This window comes from Bufo bufo, chromosome 1 (assembly GCF_905171765.1).
Source record: "Bufo bufo chromosome 1, aBufBuf1.1, whole genome shotgun sequence".
Lineage (NCBI taxonomy): Eukaryota > Metazoa > Chordata > Amphibia > Anura > Bufonidae > Bufo > Bufo bufo.
The window spans coordinates 178,054,745-178,075,532 of NC_053389.1; the positions used below are offsets into that span (position 1 = coordinate 178,054,745).

The following is a 20,788-nucleotide window of genomic DNA, read 5'->3' on the forward strand; positions in this document are numbered from 1 at the left end:
GTAGAGCGGCGCCCAGGGATCCCCCTGCACTTACTGTTATCCCGGGCGCCGCTCCGTTCTCCGGTTATAGCCTCCGGTATCTTCATAGTTAGGCTCCACCCAGGGGAACCTGATGCAGTCTCTTTCTCCTATGCTGTACCGCTGGCCAATCGCAGCGCTCAGCTCATAGCCTGAGAGAAAATAAAAACTCTCAGGCTATGAGCTGAGCGCTGCGATTGGCCAGCGGTACAGCATAGGAGAAGGAGACCGCGGCAGGTTCCCCTGGGTGGAGCCTAACTATGAAGATACCGGAGGCTATAACCGGAGAACGGAGCGGCGCCCGGGGATAACAGTAAGTGCAGGGGGATCCCTGGGCGCCGCTCTACACGTCTGTATAGTTAGTTTAGAGGTTTTATTATGGTGAAAGGTCCTCTTTAACCACTTAAGGACCACAGGTTTATACCCCCCTAAAGACCAGGCCCTTTTTTACAAATCGGCACTACACTACTTTCACCGTTTATTGCTCGGTCATGCAACTTACCACCCAAATGAATTTTACCTCCTTTTCTTCTCACTAATAGAGCTTTCATTTGGTGGTATTTCATTGCTGCTGACATTTTTACTTTTTTTGTTATTAATCGAAATTTAACGATTTTTTTTGCAAAAAAATGACATTTTTCACTTTCAGTTGTAAAATTTTGCAAAAAAAACGAGATCCATATAGAAATTTTGCTCTAAATTTATAGTTCTACATGTCTTTGATAAAAAAAAAATGTTTGGGTAAAAAAAAAATGGATTGGGTAAAAGTTATAGCGTTTACAAACTATGGTACAAAAATGTGAATTTCCGCTTTTTGAAGCAGCTCTGACTTTCTGAGCACCTGTCATGTTTCCTGAGGTTCTACAATGGCCAGACAGTACAAACACCCCACAAATGACCCCATTTCGGAAAGTACACACCCTAAGGTATTCGCTGATGGGCATAGTGAGTTCATAGAACTTTTTATTTTTTGTCACAAGTTAGCGGAAAATGATGATTTTTTTTTTTGATTTTTTTTTTCTTACAAAGTCTCATATTCCACTAACTTGTGACAAAAAATAAAAACTTCTATGAACTCACTATGCCCATCACGAAATACCTTGGGGTCTCTTCTTTCCAAAATGGGGTCACTTGTGGGGTAGTTATACTGCCCTGGCATTCTAGGGGCCCAAATGTGTGGTAAGGAGTTTGAAATCAAATTCTGTAAAAAATGACCAGTGAAATCCGAAAGGTGCTCTTTGGAATATGGGCCCCTTTGCCCACCTAGGCTGCAAAAAAGTGTCACACATCTGGTATCTCCGTACTCAGGAGAAGTTGAGGAATGTGTTTTGGTGTGTCATTTTACATATACCCATGCTGGGTGAGATAAATATCTTGGTCAAATGCCAACTTTGTATAAAAAAATGTGAAAAGTTGTCTTTTGCCAAGATATTTCTCTCACCCAGCATGGGTATATGTAAAATGACACCCCAAAACACATTCCCCACCTTCTCCTGAGTACGGAGATACCAGATGTGTGACACTTTTTTGCAGCCTAGGTGGGCAAAGGGGCCCATATTCCAAAGAGCACCTTTCGGATTTCACAGGTCATTTTTTACAGAATTTGATTTCAAACTCCTTACCACACATTTGGGCCCCTAGAATGCCAGGGCAGTATAACTACCCCACAAGTGACCCCATTTTGGAAAGAAGAGACCCCAAGGTATTCGCTGATGGGCATAGTGAGTTCATGGAAGTTTTTATTTTTTGTCACAAGTTAGTGGAATATGAGACTTTGTATGAAAAAAAAAAAAAAAAAAAAATCAGCATTTTCCACTAACTTGTGACAAAAAATTCTAGGAACTTGCCATGCCCCTCACGGAATACCTTGGGGTGTCTTCTTTCCAAAATGGGGTCACTTGTGGGGTAGTTATACTGCCCTGGCATTTTCCAGGGGCCCTAATGTGTGGTAAGTAGGTAAATGACCTGTGAAATCCTAAAGGTGCTCTTTGGAATATGGGCCCCTTTGCCCACCTAGGCTGCAAAAAAGTGTCACACATGTGATATCGCCGTATTCAGGAGAAGTTGGGGAATGTGTTTTGGGGTGTCATTTTACATATACCCTTGCTGGGTGAGAGAAATTTCTTGGCAAAAGACAACTTTTCCCATTTTTTTTATACAAAGTTGGCATTTGACCAAGATATTTCTCTCACCCAGCATGGGTATATGTAAAATGACACCCCAAAACACATTCCCCAACTTCTCCTGAGTACGGCGATACCAGATGTGTGACACTTTTTTGCAGCCTAGATGCGCAAAGGTGCCCAAATTCCTTTTAGGAGGGCATTTTTAGACATTTGGATACCAGACTTCTTCTCACGCTTTGGGGCCCCTAGAATGCCAGGGCAGTATAAATACCCCACATGTGACCCCATTTTGGAAAGAAGACACCCCAAGGTATTCAATGAGGGGCATGGCGAGTTCATAGAAATTATTTTTTTTTTGGCACAAGTTAGCGGAAATTGATATTTTTAATTTTTTTCTCACAAAGTCTCCCGTTCCGCTAACTTGGGACAAAAATTTCAATCTTTCATGGACTCAATATGCCCCTCACGGAATACCTGGGGGTGTCTTCTTTCCGAAATGGGGTCACATGTGGGGTATTTATACTGCCCTCGCATTCTAGGGGCCCTAAAGCGTGAGAAGAAGTCTGGAATATAAATGTCTAAAAAATTTTACGCATTTGGTTTCCGTGAGGGGTATGGGGAGTTCATGTGAGATTTTATTTTTTGACACAAGTTAGTGGAATATGAGACTTTGTAAGAAAAAAATAATAATAATTCCGCTAACTTGGGCCAAAAAAATGTCTGAATGGAGCCTTACAGAGGGGTGATCAATGACAGGGGTGGTGATCAATGACAGGGGGGTGATCAATGACAGGGGGGGTGATCAGGGAGTCTATATGGGGTGATCACCACAGTCATTGATCATGCCCCTGTAAGGCTTCATTCAGACGTCCGGATGCGTTTTGCGGATCCGATCCATCTATCAGTGCATCCGTAAAAATCATGCGGACATCTGAATGGAGCTTTACAGGGGGGTAATCAATGACAGGGGGGTGATCAGGGAGTCTATATGGGGTGATCACCACAGTCATTGATCATGCCCCTGTAAGGCTTCATTCAGACGTCCGGATGCGTTTTGCGGATCGGATCCATCTATCAGTGCATCCGTAAAAATCATGCGGACATCTGAATGGAGCTTTACAGGGGGTTGATCAATGACAGGGGGGTGATCACCACAGTCATTGATCATGCCCCTGTAAGGCTTCATTCAGACGTCCGGATGCGTTTTGCGGATCCGATCCATCTATCAGTGCATCCGTAAAAATCATGCGGACATCTGAATGGAGCTTTACAGGGGGGTGATCAGGGAGTCTATATGGGGTGATCACCACAGTCATTGATCACGCCCCTGTAAGGCTCCATTCAGACGTCCGTATGCGTTTTGCGGATCCGATCCATCTATCAGTGGATCCGTAAAAATCATGCGGACGTCTGAATGGAGCTTTACAGGGGGGTAATCAATGACAGGGGGGTAATCAATGACAGGGGGGTGATCAGGGAGTCTATATGGGGTGATCAGGGGCTAATAAGGGGTTAATAAGTGACGGGGGGGGGGGTGTAGTGTAGTGTAGTGGTGCTTGGTGCTACTTTACTGAGCTACCTGTGTCCTCTGGTGGTCGATCCAAACAAAGGGGACCACCAGAGGACCAGGTAGCAGGTATATTAGACGCTGTTATCAAAACAGCGTCTAATATACCTGTTAGGGGTTAAAAAAAACACATCTCCAGCCTGCCAGCGAACGATCGCCGCTGGCAGGCTGGAGATCAACTCTCTTACCTTCCGTTCCTGTGAGCGCGCGCGCCTGTGTGCGCGCGTTCACAGGAAATCTCGGCTCACGCGAGATGACGCCTATTGGCGTTAGCGTAGCCTGGGGGAGCTGCCGCAATGACGCCTTTCGGCGTTAGCGTGGCGGCAAGCGGTTAAATAGGATTTTTTTAAAGGGTTTCTGTCACCCCGCAAAACTCATAATTTTTTTTTTTGGATCGTTAGATTCCTCATAGTGCGATATAGGAGAATATAATGCTCTTACTTACTTTCATGCGGCCGATTCTTTATAAAACAAACTTTTATAATATGTAAATGAGGGCTCTACCAGCAAGTAGGGCGTCTACTTGCTGGTAGCTGCTGCAGAAATCCGCCCCCTCGCCGTGTTGATTGACAGGGCCAGCCGTGATCTCCTCCTCCGGCTGGCCCTGTCAGTAATTCAAAAATCGCGCGCCTCGCGTCATTCGGCGCAGGCGCTCTGAGATGAGGAGGCTCGTCTCCTCAGCACTCCCTCAGTGCGCCTGCGCCGATGACGTCTTCTCTTTCGGTGATGTCATCGGCGCAGGCGCACTGAGGGAGTGCTGAGGATACGAGCCTCCTCATGTCAGAGCGCCTGCGCCGAATGACGCGAGGCGCGCGATTTTTGAATTACTGACCGGGCCGGCCGGAGGAGGAGATCACGGCTGGCCCTGTCAGTCAACACGGCGAGGGGGCGGATTTCTGCAGCAGCTACCAGCAAGTAGACGCCCTACTTGCTGGTAGAGCCCTCATTTACATATTATAAAAGTTCGTTTTATAAAGAATCGGCCGCATGAAAGTAAGTAAGAGCATTATATTCTCCTATATCGCACTATGAGGAATCTAACTATCCAAAAAAAAAAATAATGAGTTTTGCGGGGTGACAGAAACCCTTTAATATAAAATGCTTTTTGAGGAAAATATATTACCATCCAAAGGTTATTCCATCATGAAATAAAGATTAGTTTTTTAATTATGTAGAATAAGGCTGTATATGTTTTAAATTTTTTGGTAAATAAATTCCATTAATCCATTCACAATGTCATGCTCTTCCAGAGGTTTTTGTAAGATTATTGGGCAGTTTCTCTGCCTACAAGATATTATCACAGATGCTTGGTTTACTTTTGCAGTTCTCAAAACTGAATTTGACTCAGCAGAGATCACATGCCTCTTCTTCACAGCAAAAATGTTATAACATGATCAGAGTTGAGAAAAAGACCTTAATCCTAACTTCTACAAACCTGAATGCAGAATCAACCTAATCAAACTAATATGAAAAGTTGTTATTCTAAAAAATCTTCATCTACTTGCATATTCTAAGTTATACCAGCAAGAATTAGTCTTTATGTAGAAAACTATGATTTAAATCAAGCCTTACTGACTAGTGATTTAAATCAAATCCACCCTGACAGGGACGCATGTACAGTAGAGTTATCTGCAGGCCAGGATGCAGTGTTGAACTGTTCATGTACAGATGATGCAAGGAATTGCACAAACTTGTGATTTTAGGATCAGGAGAGATGACTATACAGAAGCCTGGCCCTGTCAAGATGGAGAGGGGTAGTCTGCCAGAGGAAAGCAGTGGAGCTGCAGTGCACAGGGGGCCTCTAGCCTGCTCTTTGAGCACTTAACAGTTCATTTGCATATGGATAAGTGCATACCTTAAAAACAATAAGTCCCCTTAAATAAATGTCTAAATTCTACATGAAATACCAGTGCTAGTTGGGTCTTGCTGTGCATCAGCGTACAGCAAGAGGAGAGAACCCACATAGGTTGCAGAGTGAGGGGGAATTGCACACTCCACATCATCAATAGCTACCAGCTCAGTGGAGAGGAGATCATGACCTGTAGAAGCAGAAATCAGTTCAAGAATGAAGCTGTACTGATACATGCAAGCTGAAGAAGGCAGCAGCATCCTGGACACACAGATCTCACATCCAACATGTATTACTAGGAGGAGCACATACACTTAAGAAATGTCTGAAACTAGGCACTGGTTATTAACAGATTATCATGGGGTCTAAAAACTAATAAAGGAATGAAGATTGCAGGCTAAAACTTAATGAAGGTTTTTTTAAATGCATATTCCAGTGCAGGGGAAATAATTTTCCATAAATAAAATTCCAGCACACTCGCTTGAATCAGTAGAAAACAGTAAAAACATGTCGGCAATCTATAGGAGGTGATGTGTGTTTTTTAATATATTTACTTCAATACGTTTTTAGATTTTATTTACACGCTGGATCCTATTTGTAATCATTTTCCCTGGCTGCACATGTTGAAAAAAGTAGCAGACATTATAGTTACCTTGCCCATTCCCTGCCGCTGCTGTTTCAGTGGTGCCCGGGTCCCCACTTCTCTCCACTTCCTGTTGACTTCTCTGCACAGCAAAAAATGACTCTGAATGCTCTTTATCCAAACACTGGTTGCAGCGATGATCCGGCCGACAATGATTGGCTGAATGGCAATCCCAGCCATGTACTGCTGTGTTGAGAGACAAGTAGAGAGAAGTGATGACACTGGCACCATCAGAATGGCAGGGGATAGGGACGAGGTAAGTATAAATTCTGTTATTTACTGTATTTTTCAGACTGTAAGACAAATCGGACCATAAGACGCACCCACAATTAGAAGTGTAAAAATAGAAAATGCTATTTTTGCTGTATATATCGTATGGGGGATATACAGTTGTTATGGTACAGACACAGTACAAAAGCCAATGCCTCATAACATTGCCAGCCACAATGCCCCCTTCCTATGCCAGCCGCAATGCCCATTACTTTGCCAGCCGCTATGCCCTGACTATGCCAGACACAGTGGCTCATCACATTAGCAGTCATAATGCGCCCTGGCTATGCCAGCCGCAATGTCCCATCACTATGCCAGCCATGGTGCACTATCATTATTAGGGGCAGCCTTGCCTCCTAATCTTACCCAGTCAGAAGTAGCAGTCTGGAGTTGCTGATATGGATCTGTTCTATGCACAGTTTGGAGGGGACACTTGGCTACAAGGGTCCTGCCAGGGTAGACACTGCACACATTTACTCTGCTGTGTATTTGCACACTGAACAGTCACACTGGACCTGTCAACTAATAACTGAGGTCAGAATCTCCTGCTTCTAATGCCGGCATCTGGACTGTTAGATGCACCAGAAGATGACCGCACAAGATTGAAGAAAAAAAGTGCGTCTAATGTTTAAAAAAATACAGTATTTTTAGAATGTGCAGTCCAGGGAAAAGGTTTTACTTTGCAGTGGAATATCCCTTTAACTCAAGGTAACCACTAATATATCTAAACATCTTTTTTCATATCAAAGAACCTCAGGTCATTGTGGGATAGCACAATGATAATTTTTATGCTAGGCTGCTTGACTCTTCATATTGAGGTACCAGCCGCTTTGGAGGTGGAACTAATACTCTGATCTGGTGACATTGGACGGAGAGAGTACATTCTACTTTATTGCCTAATCGTAGGTCTGGTCACCTGCATTTGTAGCCACACAAGTACTGTTTCAGAAGTTACACATTTATAACAAAGTTTTGTTGTTTCCTATTATATTTTATGTCTGAATCCCTATTGATTACAGAAGGGACATCGGAAAATTTGGAAAAATTTACTGTGCAAAGTAAAACCTATTTCCTGAAACTATGACACGGGAGGAAAATGCCAGACTCTGAGCACCTCAAGGGTGAAAAAACTATCACAAAAAACACTTGTTTGTCCTCAGTTTAAAATTTTCTGTAGACTTCCATGCAACATCTGGAGCGGGTGTTTTTTTGACTAAAAAATGCTAGGAGAAAACCCCCCCAGCAAAAAGCACCATGAGAAACTGGGCAAGCCCTTAAAATTGCCAGAATAAAAGCTGTGTGATACTAGCGGTTTTTGGTACAGTATTTGCATTGAAATCAGCAGCTCCAGATGTTAGCTGATAGTGAATGAGAAATATGAAATGTAGGGCAGGTGGGTTGTTTAGTAATTGGTAGCATTTTTGTTTTTTTCTTGAAATGCAGCATGCTGAGGCTTTTGGTGTTTTTGTAAAGCTTGCTGTATGGGGAAAAAACAAGCAATTTCTATGGTGTTTTTCCATTGACAAAAACGCCAGAGCAAATTTGTGTCTGTAGGGGCCCTTAGGGGGCTTACATACATAATCATTAATTTGGCTTTTTTTTACCACTTGAAAAAATTGCAAAATAAGGCCTCATGCACACGACAGTTGTTTTTCTCGGCCTCCGTTCCGTTTTTTTTTGCGGATAGGATGGGGACCTATTCATTTCAATGGGTCAGCAAAAAAATGCTGATAGTTCATCCGTTTGTGTTCCGCGTCCATTGTCCGTGTTTCCCTTCAGCAAACAAAATTGTGCATGTCCTACTTTTTTCACATTTGCGGACAAGGATAGGCATTTATTACAAGGGATATGTGGGGAAAAAACGGATCCTACAAAAAAAACGGATGCTGCATCTGTTTTTTTTTTAGCGGACGCACAATTTGCTGACGCAAAAAACAAGTGTCGTGTGCATGAGGTTTAACCAAGTGTTTTTTGATTTGTGTTTTTGCCACCTGCGGTTTTAGTGGTGGTCTTTTCTGGCTTTTATTTATTTTATTTTTTTCACACTGGCCCAGATTTACAAATGTGCCTACACCCAAAAATCTGTGTAAAATGTGGTGCAATTTGACACATTTCAACAAGGCCTAAGGTGCACCACTTTAACCAATTGCTGATGCAAAAATCTGTTTCGGGCCTCATGCACACGACCGTTTTTTTTTTTTGCGGTCCGCAAAGCGGATTTCCGTTGTTCCGTGATCTGTGACCGTTTTTTCTTCCGTGGGTCTTCCTTGATTTTTGGAGGATCCACGGACATGAAAAGTGAACTAAGTCAAGTTTGCATTGAAAATGATAGAAAAAATGGACACGGATCACGGACGCGGATTGACTTGAATGGGTCCGAGAAACGTTGTCCGTGAAAAAAATAGGACAGGTCTTATTTTTTTGATGGACTGGAAAAACGGATCACGGACGCGGAAGCCAAACGGTGCATTTTCCGATTTTTACACGGACCCATTGTAATGGGTCCGCTAAAAAAAACGGAACAACGGCCGCGGATGCACACAACGGTCGTGTGCATGAGGCCTCAAAGTAAGCCAACCAATAGGTTATTATAGACAAATGTGCCTATCCATGAACCACATGTAGCCAACTGCAAGACAAACAAGTGGAGTGAGTGGCGTAAAAAAACGGAGCCACAGAAATGGCAAAGCCCTATTTTGCGACTTTTGGAAGCCAGAATTGTAGAGTTCAGAGATTTAAAAAAACGCAAAATCCTGGTAGAATTTTTCAAAGGCATTTTTTTCATATTGCTCTACACAGGGAGTGACATTAGAGGGAACTGCATACTTTCCGTTACAATAATACATGGCTTGAAAAAAAAAATATGTTTGTGCTAAAACACACTGGCCTAAATTTACTAGTGTGTCTGTGCTGGAAATTTGTCTAGAAAGTGGCACAAATTGTAACACTTTTTTCTTTTTTCCCAACATGCTCAACAAGTGACGGGGCTTAGTGGAAAGGGGGCAGGGCCTAAGATGTGCCATTTTGTTCTAAAATTGTACCCCAATTCTGGTGTAAAAATGTGTCTGAAAGTAAGCCAACCAATGAAGGCAGAGGAAAGGGTCTATCTCTGCACCAGATTTATCCTCCAGCCTGAGCCACTGTGATAAATCTGCTGCAGGTCTAGACAGACAAAGTTTACACCACCTATAGCAGGGTTTAGACACCTTCGGCACCTCAGCTGCTGTTAAACTACAACCCCCAGCATGCAAACATGCTTATAAAAGTGAATGGAGCATTCTGGGAATTGTAGTTTCAGAACCCCTGGAGTGCTGGAGGTTGCTAAATCTGTGCCATTGGGGGTCATATACAAAGATTTTTTTGGTCAGTCCCCTTTGCGTTGTTGAAGCTCGCTCCTAATCTATGAGTAGGCGTGCCCCTTCTATGACTTAAGGGTCATGCGCACGACCTGTTTTTCACTGATCTGTTCCGTATCTGAGTTTTTTTTTTTTTCCTCTGATTTAAGTCCTCCGTATGGTTTACATATTTGATCAGTTTTTTTCGGATCGTATACGGAAACAGTAACTTATTAATCACCAAACACATGAGCAATATGGGCTGGTCATGGCATTTCTGCAGTATGGATCCGCAATATACGGATGACATACGGATGTGTTCCATGTGCGTTCCATATTTTTTGCGGACCCATTGACTTGAGTAGGGCCTCGGACCATGATTTGTGGACAATAATAGGACATGCACTACTTTTTTGCGGAACGGAAATATGGAAACGGAATGCACACAGAATACCTTCTGTTGTTTTTGTGGACCCATTGAAGTGAATGGTTCCGCATACGGTACGCAAATAAAACTGAAGCGGATAGAAAATACGTTCGTGTGCATGAGCCCTTAAACATAGGTAAATGTGCCAAGACCAATGTTCCATCTACGGGTACACCCCTGTCACGCCCTCACCACCCCCAAATTTTAAGCGCGGTGCAAAAATGCCTGTGCAATGAAATATTGTCGCATGGGCGTTAACACAGCCCAAAAAAAGAGAGTTTGCTACTTATTTTTATGCCTAAAACAGGCGTAGCTCGCTTTGTAAATGATCACCCATTGTTTGTCAAAGAATGCAACAAAAACGGCACCAACAATGGATAAAAAAGTGCAGCACACTGCTGGTGTGTTTGGATACACTAAAAAAAACACAAGCTAAGGGCTCATGTTCACGACCGTTGTTGTTTTGCGGTCTGTTTTTCACGGATCCGTTCAGTATCTGAGTTTTGATTTCCTCTGATTTCAGTCCTCTTCCTTTCTATTATTGCACAAAACATATCCGTATGGTTTCCGTATTTGATCCGTTTTTTTTGTGGATCGTAAACGGAAACAGTAACTTATTAATCACCAAACACATGAGCAATACGGGCTGGGCATAGCATTTCTGCAGGATCCGCAATATACGGATGAAATACGGATGTGTTCCGTGTGTGTTCCATATTTTTTGCGGACCCATTGACTTGAATGGGGCCTCAGACTGTGATTTGTGGACAATAATAGGACATGCACTACTTTTTTGCGGAACGGAAATACGGAAACTGAGTGCACACAGAGTACCTTCTGTTGTTTTTGTAGACCCATTGAAGTTAATGGTTCCGCATACAGTCCGCAAAAAAAACTGAACGGAAGCGGATAGAAAATACGTTTCGTTTGCATGAGCCCTAAAAAATATACTCTTGCAGCTCCCTATGGGTGGTTTCACAGGTTTATTTTTTTATTTTTATTTTATTTTTTTAATGCAGGGTAATTTACTTAGGCTAATTTCACACTTGCGTTCGGGGTTCCGCTTGTGAGTTCTGTTTGAAGGCTCTCACAAGCGGCCCCGAACGCATCCGTCCAGCCCCAATGCATTCTGAGTGGATGCGGATCCGCTCAGAATGCCTCAGTCTGGCTCCGTTTGGCCTCCGTTCCGCTCAGCAGGCGGACACCCGAATGCAGCTTGCAGCGTTCGGGTGTCCGCCTGGCCGTGCGGAGCCAAGCGGATCCGTCCAGACTTACAATGTAAGTCAATGGGGACGGATCCGTTTGAAGTTTACACAATATGGTGCAATTTTCAAATGGATCCGTCCCCCATTGACTTTCAATGCAAAGTCTGGACGGATCCGTCTGACTAACTTTCACACTTAGGCCCCTTTCACACGGGCGAGTATTCTGCGCGGATGCGATGCATGATGTGAACGCATTGCACCCGCACTGAATCCTGACCCATTCATTTCTATGGGGCTGTTCACATGAGCGGTGATTTTCACGCATCACTTGTGCGTTGCGTGAAAATCGCAGCATGCTCTATATTCTGCGTTTTTCACGCAACGAAGGCCCCATAGAAGTGAATGGGGTTGCGTGAAAATCGCAAGCATCCGCAAGCAAGTGCGGATGCGGTGCGATTTCCACGCATGGTTGCTAGGTGACAGTGTATTCACTGTATTATTTTCCCTTATAACATTGTTATAAGGGAAAATAATAGCATTCGGAATACAGAATGCTTAGTAGGTGATCAATTGAGGGTTTAAAATAAATAATTAACTCACCTTCTCCTCTTGTTCACGTAGTTCCCAGTCTCTTCTTTACTTCTTTAATGATGAACTACCGGCTAGGACCTGTGGTGACGTCAGATCACATGCTCCAATCACATGATCCATCACCACGGTGATGTACCATGTGATTGGAGCATGTGATCTGACGTCACCAAAAGGTCCTTTAGCCCACAGCTCATCATTAAAGAAGTAAAGAAGAGATCGGGAACTACGCGAACAAGAGGAGAAGGTGAGTTAATTATTATTTTTTTTTTTATACCTCAATTGATCACCTACTATGCATTCTGTATTCAGAATGCTATTATTTTCCCTTATAACCATGTTATAAGGGAAAATGATAACATCTACACAACACCTAACCCAAGCCCGAACTTCTGTGAAGAAGTTTGGGTACCAAACATGCGCGATTTTTCTCACGCGAGTGCAAAACGCATTACAATGTTTTGCACTCGCGTGGAAAAATCGCGGGTGTTCCCGGAACGCACCCGCATATTTTTCCGCAACGCCCGTGTGAAAGAGGCCTTAGATTTTTGGGGGAAATATAATGCAGACGGATCCGTTCTGAACGAATACCATCGTTTGCATTATAGGAGCGGATCCGTCTGTGCAGACACCAGACGGATCCGCTCCGAACGCAAGTGTGAAAGTAGCCTTACATTTCTATGCCAGTTTTTGGCATAAAAATAGTTGCAAGATGGGGTTTTTTCTAACGTTCGTGGGAATATATATATAATTATATAAAATATTATAATTTTTTTTGCACAGGCGTTTTTAATTTCACGTTTATTTTCTGTGTCAGGGGCATCCCCGGAGCCAGAACTTTGGCCTCAGCACATTTACAAACATGTATACCTGAAAACAGGAGTAAATATTGGCTGAAAACTACTCCAGTCAGGGGCTGGCGTAGTTTTTATGCCTGGCGCAAGGACTGCCGGGGGTGCACCTAGTTTATGATGAGACTCATGCCTAGTCATAAATCGGCCAAATCCTGCTGCAGCGCAGAGGGGAGAAAAAGATGGGCATAAAACGCTTGTCTTTGTAAATGACCCCCTCTGCGTCCAGATGTTACATGTAAGCCAATAAGAAATTACAAAGTCAGAGAAAGGTGTGTGTCCCTGCACCACATTTATCGTCCAGCCTGAGCCAATGTGATAAATCTGATGTGGATAGCCTGTCTAAACGTACACCAGCGTTTTTGAATACATTGAAAAGGAACCTGTCGCCTCCAAAAACCATCTGAAGCCGCCAGCAGCGTGTTTCCGACGATAATTTTCTTCCTGAAGGCCGATGCGGCGGCTCAGAAAACGTTCCTTTATCCCCTGCCGACGCGCTCCTCCACACATGCTTGAAGTGAAGGGGGCAGCGGCCTCCTTGCTAAAAGTCACGGTAACCGCGCCCCTTCCCTGCCCCTTCGCTGTGACTGACAGCCGGCAGTTCGGTTGGCTTTGCCAAACACTCTGCCTAAGCGCTGTCAGTCACAGCAAAGGGGCAGGGAAGGGGCGCGGTTACCGTGACTTGAAGCAAGGAGACCCCCTTAACTTTTCTGAGCTTTTGCCGCATCAGCCTTCAGGAACAAAACAATTGTCAGAAACGCGCTGCTGGCTACTCTCAGGTACTGCTGGCGGCTTCAGATGGTTTTTGGAGGTGACAGGTTCCCTTTAAAACAGGGATCCGCAAACTTTGGCACTCCAGCTGTTTCGAAACTACAATTCCCAGCAAGCTCCATTCATTTCTATGTGAGTTCCTAGAAGAGCAAATATGCATGCTGGGAGTTGTAGTTTCACAATCTGATTTAAAAAAAAAAAAACATACAGGGGCACATTTACTAAGACTTTTTTAAATTTTTATAACGCCTAGTTTCCCTCCTGTGCTGCCGTTAGGTTTGCCTAATTTATGACAAGGCGTGCGCTGGTTTTTCATAGTTTTTCACTAACATTTACCTCTGTTTCCAGGCATAAATGTTAGTAAATTTCCCCCCACTCTGCTCAACTGGCAGGCACAGCGTAAAAATGGCCATGTGACTAGATATTGTTGCATGGCCGGTTAAAAAAGGGCGCTTGGGAGTATAAGCCCCCATGTGGGTGGTTTCACAGATGTTTTGTTTTGTTTTTCCCAAAAATGCCTTGGTTTTTTGCTACTTCAAGAAAAAAAACCCACTGCATCCAGATGTTATATGTTGGGCAATAGAAAAATATAATACTTTCTACAAACAGCATTTTTGTTGCATTTTATGACAGTTTTGTGTTGTTTTTCGGTCCTTTCACGTTTTTGAAATCTCAGCATGGTTATGTTTTGGGCGTTTTCCAAGCATTTTACTATAGATTTCTCCATAAAAAAAAAGTAATCAGCAAACAACTGCTTATAAAAAAAAATGTCTTTTTTTTTTCAAGGCATCAAAATGACAAGAATATAACGTATTGTTGTAGCAAGTGTAAGGGCTCAGTGCCTGACTGTAAACGGCGGGTCTGCAATATACGGGCACTGGCCGTGTGAACACCATGCTGCGGATGCAGACCCATTGACTTGAATGGGTCAGCAATCCGCAGCATACAACTGAAGATAGGACTTTATCTGTCTTTTGCGGACCGGAGGCATGGATCGGAAGTACTTTGCAGCCCTTCTGTGGACTTTCGGGCCCGTACCTCCGCACCGCAAAAAGATAGAACACGTTCTGTCTTTCGCTGTATCTTGCAGATTGCGGACCCATTCAGGTCCACACCGCAATACAGAGTGCACATGGCCGGTGTCTGTGCATTGCAGACCGCTCTTTGCGGTCCGCAGCACCGGCATTGAGCCAGTACGTGCATGTGTATGGGCTATTAAAAAAGTTCCTTTTCTTCTGTGCAGCGTTTAACTAGTTACCCAAACGCCTCCTGCACGCAAACCACAGATCTGCAAAATATACCTTCCATGTTCAATCCGCAGTTTTCTCAGTCCGATTTATAGAAATGACTATTTTTGTCCGCAAAATGGACAAGCATAGGAAATGTTCTATAATTTGCAGGGTGGCCAGAAAAGGCAGATGTGTACATGGGCCCATAGCAAAAAATACTGAAGAAAAACCCAGTCGTGTGCATGAGGCCTAAGGGTGTGTTTACAGGGGATGTTGGGAGTTCTGCCGTTTTACAATGCAGTTTTTGGCACATTGAAATCATGAGCTTTACATGGAGTTTTGCCATGGCTTTTTTTTTTTCAGTGGGCAAGTGAGTCCGCAAAAAAAAAAATGCAGATGCAGATCCGCAGGTAGCGGAGCGCAAAACTGACAGTCGTGTGCAAGAGGCCTTTCAGGTTCACGTACAGCTCTTCTATGGCAGAATCTTAGTAACCAGAAATGACCTCAGCTGATAGCTATTTTCTCTTGCTTGCAGCTTCAAGTGTAGGATCCTGCCTGCTAAGTAGGTAGGTATATCCCAGCAGGTGTTCCTACTCCCCAGTCCACGCACAATGAAAAGTATCCAGTTATTATGGAAGGAAAGCTAAGTAGGATCCTTGTCTCTCTCTTTTTGTTAGGCTATCATCGGGTATCTCTCAGGTCTGTGTGATCAAGTCACTCGGCTTTGGGCAAGTGCAAAGGTAAAAAGCAGAGAAGCCAAGATCCAGCCAGTGTTCAGGATCTGGACACGTCAGTGATTTGCAGAGTGAATCCTTTTATTAACATTAGAATTACAGCCCTGCTGTAAATGTCAGAATGAATGTCAGCATTGCAGTTCCTGGCCCATAAGTGCTCTATGTGAAATGCATGCTTACCTGTAAGCCAGTAATTTGCCTTAAAAGGTGTATCTTTTATTTCACAGCATCCTGCCTTTGTAAAGTATGAAGAAAACCCATCTCTAGTGAAGGAAATATGGCGGATAAGAGAAAACTACAGGGTAAGTCACTGGTTCCATGGCTAGTGCGTCTTCTGCACTGCTATATTGCTCCATGAGATAAGCTAGCTGACATATTGATGGACATAAGTTGTGGGAAGGTGTTCAGTTTTATGCAATTTAGGGCTCATGCACACAAACGTATGCCGGCCGTGCCCGTATTGCAATCCAGAAGATACGGGTCCGTGGCATTTCAGGCCATGCCTCTGCACCGCAAAAAAATACAACATGTTTGTGGACAAATCGCGCACCTGTCCAAGTTGAATGGGTCTGCATCCGTCAGTGCAGGCCAAGCGGATAGTGCCCGTGCATTGGGGACCGCAATTTGCAGTTCCCCTTTGGGTGGCACAAGTTTATGTGCTTGAGCCCTTATGCAGTACTGATGGATTTTATACAAACGCTTGTCATTGCCTTAACACATGCATTGTCATGAGATCGGTAGGAATCCATTACATGCAATTTGGCAACAGTTGTATGTGTTTTTTTTTTGTTTGTTTTTTATATCTGTTAGCCATTATCATGCCAAAGTTTACAAAAAGAAAGAACGGGGGAAAAAAAAGTGTGTACATTCGAAAGATTGTTATAAAAAAAAAAAAACAACCCGATTGAGGATGGTCCCCTGCTTGCATGCTCGGATAACGCCTTGTCTGTGAGTTCAGCCTCCTGCACACGAATGTGTGCTTCCTGTTGCCGTATTGTGGACCACATATGCGGATCCGCAATACACGGACACCGTTCCGTGTGCATTCCGCATCACGGATGCGGACCCATTCACTTCAATGGGTCCGCAAATCCGGAGATGCGGAACGGAAGCACTACGGAGTGTTTCCGTGGGGTTTCGTCCCATACTTCTGTTCCGCAAAAAGATAGAACATGTCCTATCTTTTTGGGGAACGGTCGGATCACGGACCCATTAAAGTGAATTAATCCGCTGCGGCTGCCCCACGGACGATGTTCATACATTGTGGCCCGCATTTTACGGGGCGCACACGTTCATGTGCAGGAGGCCTTCTGCTGCTGGGAAAATATCAGTATGGCTGGAAGCGGCTTCCTCACCAGTGACAGCTGGTCAACAGGGTTTATGGGAGACGGTGCTCCTACTAAAGAGTCATTTTGGACTGTAAGCAACCCAATACTGGGGGCGTTTCCAAATGCCTGTGATTTTGTGTTATTTGTGCTAGCATCAAGGTAATAACATTTTACACAGAGGAACTATGTCTTTGATGGTTTGGCATGTTTTAGTGATGTTATTTGTTAGACTTCACTCCTTTTGCCAGAATCATTGATCTATTACACCACTTCCAGGAGAGATTGATCGCTGTTTGAAAAAGGTGTCAGAAGGGGTGGAGCAGTTTGAAGACATTTGGCAAAAGGTATATTAATGTATTTGTTTCCTGCTTTATTAGACTGCTTTTTATAGTAACACTGGACCGAGAGAGCAATTTTTTTGCCTCATTAAATACATTGATTGCATTAGAGAGCTGTAAAATATGTTTAAAGGGTTCTCCGGGCGTTTCATAAAATCCCAACATCCGCTGCCTTGTTGTGGGAATAAAGTTTGGTCAGTATCTGCCCCCCAGTTGGGCTGCCGATTCTGCCGTCTCCTCTGCACCCACACTGACTACAGGGTCTTTCTCTTCTAATCAGCTGCATGTACAGTATATGCAGCTGAGCGGTAAGACTTGGGGGGGGGGGGACATCCAATCGGGACTTGAGTGGAAGAGCCCACAGCCAGACTGAGCACAGCGGAGATGGGGGAATTGGCAGTGCAAAGGATGCGTAACTGATCCGCGCCAACCAGCTCTTCTCGTTAAACTGCTGAGTTACTGCCCCTGGACTATGCTGTATTGTGATTTTAAGCAAGTTTTCAAATAAAAAGCCCTATTTGGACTATTGAATGGGACTTTCTCTTATGCACCAGACAGGTGAGCTGAATCACTTTCTACAGCTGTTGCTATAACTGATCCGGCAGGCTGTTCCAGGAGAGAACATTCTGCCCGAGTTCCGTGGATCCGACTAAGGCTTCTTTTACACTTCCATTGTTAATTCCGGTATTGAGAGGATCTCAACACCGGAATTAAATAGATCCGTTTTGATTTTGCACATCGGGATGCATCCGTTTCGTTAGGATGTGGTTGTGTGAAATTAAAAACGGAAAAAACAGATCCATTGCTAAATACATTGAAAGTCAGTGGGTGACGGATCAGTTTTTTTTAGGCTCCGTGTTTTCAGTAACGGATCAGTTTTTATAACCGGACACAAAACCGCAGCTTGCAGCGGTTTTGTGTCCGGTCACAAAACGGCATGCTGCCGTAACAGAATACATCCTGATGCATCCTGAACGGATCTCTTTCCACTCATAATGCTTGAGGATTAAACGGAAACTTTATTTATTTTCTCGGAGTTGAGATCCTCTGCCGGAGGAAAACAACAGCACAAGTGTGAAATAGACCTTAATTGGGTACCGCCATTCAGTGCTGACCCCATTGACTATAATGGGATCTGGTGGGAACCCGGACACTTTATGGTATGAGTTCCAGAAAGCGGCTGGACAAAAACCACTGCATGCACCGTTTATTGTCGGGTCGAAAACCCGGCACTCATGCCGGAAAGCGGCCGGATCCCATTATAGTCAATGGGATCCAGCGGGGAGCAGCAGTTTCTGGCTAGGCCCCACCAGTGAGCTCGGGCAGGGTGTTCTCTGTATGAACAGCCTGCACGATCAGTTAAACAGAAGTGTGAAGTGTGAACCTGCCCTAAGTACCGGCCAAACTATCTTTCCTTGACAGGACAGAAGATGCTGGGATTTAATGAAAAGCCAGTAGAAAGTGATAGTTCATACACAGTGCCTTGAAAAAGTATTCATACTGCTTGAACTTTTTTAAAAAAAATCCTTCATGTTATTGGGATTTTATGTGATAGACCAGGGATAAGCAACCTTCTGCACTTCAGCTGCTGTAAAACTATAACTCCCAGCATGTAAACTTACTCGGCTGTTCTTGTAACTTCCACAGAAGTGAAAGGAGGATTCTGGGAATTGTAGTTTCAGAACAGCTGGAGTCCTGGCGGTTGCTGATCCCTGTGATAGACTAACACAAAGTGGCAAGTATGTGTGAACTGAAAATAAAATGACACATGGTTTTCAGAATTTGTAATAAATAATAATTTGGAAAGTGTGGCGTGCATTTGTATTCAGCCCCCCTGAGTCAGTACTATGTAGGTCCACCTTTCGCTGCAACCCCAGTCTTTTGAAGTATGTCTCTACCAGCTTTGCACATCTAGAGGCTGAAATTGTTGTGCATTCTTCCTTGTAAAATATCTGTCAGATAGGATGGAGAGTGTCTATGAACAGCAATTTTCAAGTCTTGCCACAGATTCTCAATAGGATTTAAGTCTGGACATTGACTGGACCATTCTAACACATGAATATGCTTTGATCTATTCTAAACCATCCTATTGTAGCTCTGGCTGTATGTTTAGGGTTGTTTTCCTGCTGGAAGGTGAACCTCCACCCCAATCAAGTCTTTTGCAGCTTCTAAGGTCCCTTGCAGACGAGAGTTCCTCCTGCAGCGAGTGCGCAGCGCAGCTCCCGACCTGAACTCCCAGCCCTGCCGGGGTCACATAACATTATATTGATTTATTAAGCTATGTAACCCTTAGGGCTGTTTCACACGAGCGGATGCCGTGCGTGGCATCCGCTCCGTGAAAGAGTGCCAAGACCCGATGCAGACTGCAGAGGCACGGAGCATTAACATGACTGATAATGCTCCGTGCCTCTCTGTGACCTCTTTACTACGAAATCCGTAGTAAAGAGATCACAGAGAGGCACGGAGCATTATCAGTCATGTTAATGCTCCGTGCCTCTGCAGTCTGCATAGGGTCTTGGCACTCTTTCACGGAGCGGATGCCACGCACGGCATCCGCTCGTGTGAAACATCCCTTACAGTTTTGGATTGTATTGGATAACAGTGACCTAATGCTGCCAGTGTTATCCAATACATTCCAGAACTGTAAGGGTTACATAGCATCATAATCATAAGCAATATAATGCTATGTGACCCCCGGCAGCGCTGGGAGTTGAGGCCGGGAGCTGCGCTGCGGACTCGCAGCATGACAAACACTTGTCTGCAAGGGGCCTAACAGGTTTTCCACCGGGATTGCCCTGTATTTAGCTCCATCCATATTCCTATCAGCTCTGACCAGCTTTCCTGTCCCTGCTGAAGAAAAGCCTCCCCACAACATGATGCCGCCACCACATTTCACAGTGGGGATGGTGTGTTCTAGGTGATGTGCAGTGTTAGTTTTCCGCCACACTTAGCATTGTGCATTTAGGCCAAAAAGTTAAACTTTGGTCTCATCTGACCTGACCAGAGCACCTTCTTCCTCATATTTGCGGTGTCCCCTACATGGCTTGTGGCAAACTGCAAATGGGACTTCTTATGGCTTGCTTTCTAAAATAGCTTTTTTCTTGTCACTCTTCCATAAAGGCCAGATTTGTGGGGTATACGACTAGTAGTTGTCCTGTGGACAGATTCTCCCACCTGAGCTGTCGATCTCTGCAGCTTCTCTAGAGTGACCATAGGCCTCTTGGCTGCTTCTCTAATTAGTGCTGTCCTTGCTTGGCTGTCAGTTTAGGTAGACGGCCATGTATTGGTAGGTTTGCAGTTGTGCCATACTCCCATTTTTGGATGATGGATTGAACAGTGCTCTGTGTGATGTTGAGAGCTTGGGATATTTTTTTTTTTATAGCCTAACCATACTTTACACTTCTCCACAACTTTATTCCTGACCTGTCTGGTGTGTTCCTTGGTTTTCATGATGCTGATTAATCACTAATGTTCTCTTAACAAACCTCTGAGGCCTTCACAGAACAGCT

General features: G+C 44.1%; 1 protein-coding gene and 1 long non-coding RNA gene across 9 annotated transcripts in view; one reads left to right on the forward strand and one right to left on the reverse strand.

Annotated features, from left to right (window-relative positions):
- The window catches only part of CNOT3 (CCR4-NOT transcription complex subunit 3), a 63,563-nt gene that overhangs the window by 17,812 nt on the left and 24,963 nt on the right, over positions 1–20,788 (forward strand). For 4 of the 8 annotated variants that reach the window (XM_040432626.1, XM_040432682.1, XM_040432673.1 and 1 more), the window contains exons 3-6: positions 15,415–15,445; positions 15,557–15,619; positions 15,841–15,915; positions 17,218–17,285. In XM_040432626.1, the coding sequence (XP_040288560.1) occupies positions 15,891–15,915; positions 17,218–17,285 (93 nt within the window). In that variant the 5' untranslated portion in view covers positions 15,415–15,445; positions 15,557–15,619; positions 15,841–15,890. The remainder of the gene's footprint in view (positions 1–15,414; positions 15,446–15,556; positions 15,620–15,840; positions 15,916–17,217; positions 17,286–20,788) is intronic. The other 4 variants (XM_040432640.1, XM_040432665.1, XM_040432633.1 and 1 more) reach the window with 2 other exon arrangements.
- LOC121001557 lies at positions 4,714–19,928 on the reverse strand. Its single transcript, XR_005779091.1, has 3 exons — positions 19,848–19,928; positions 16,553–16,559; positions 4,714–4,724 (listed from the first exon to the last, which is right to left on the reverse strand). It is a non-coding gene; the product is annotated as an uncharacterized LOC121001557 (long non-coding RNA).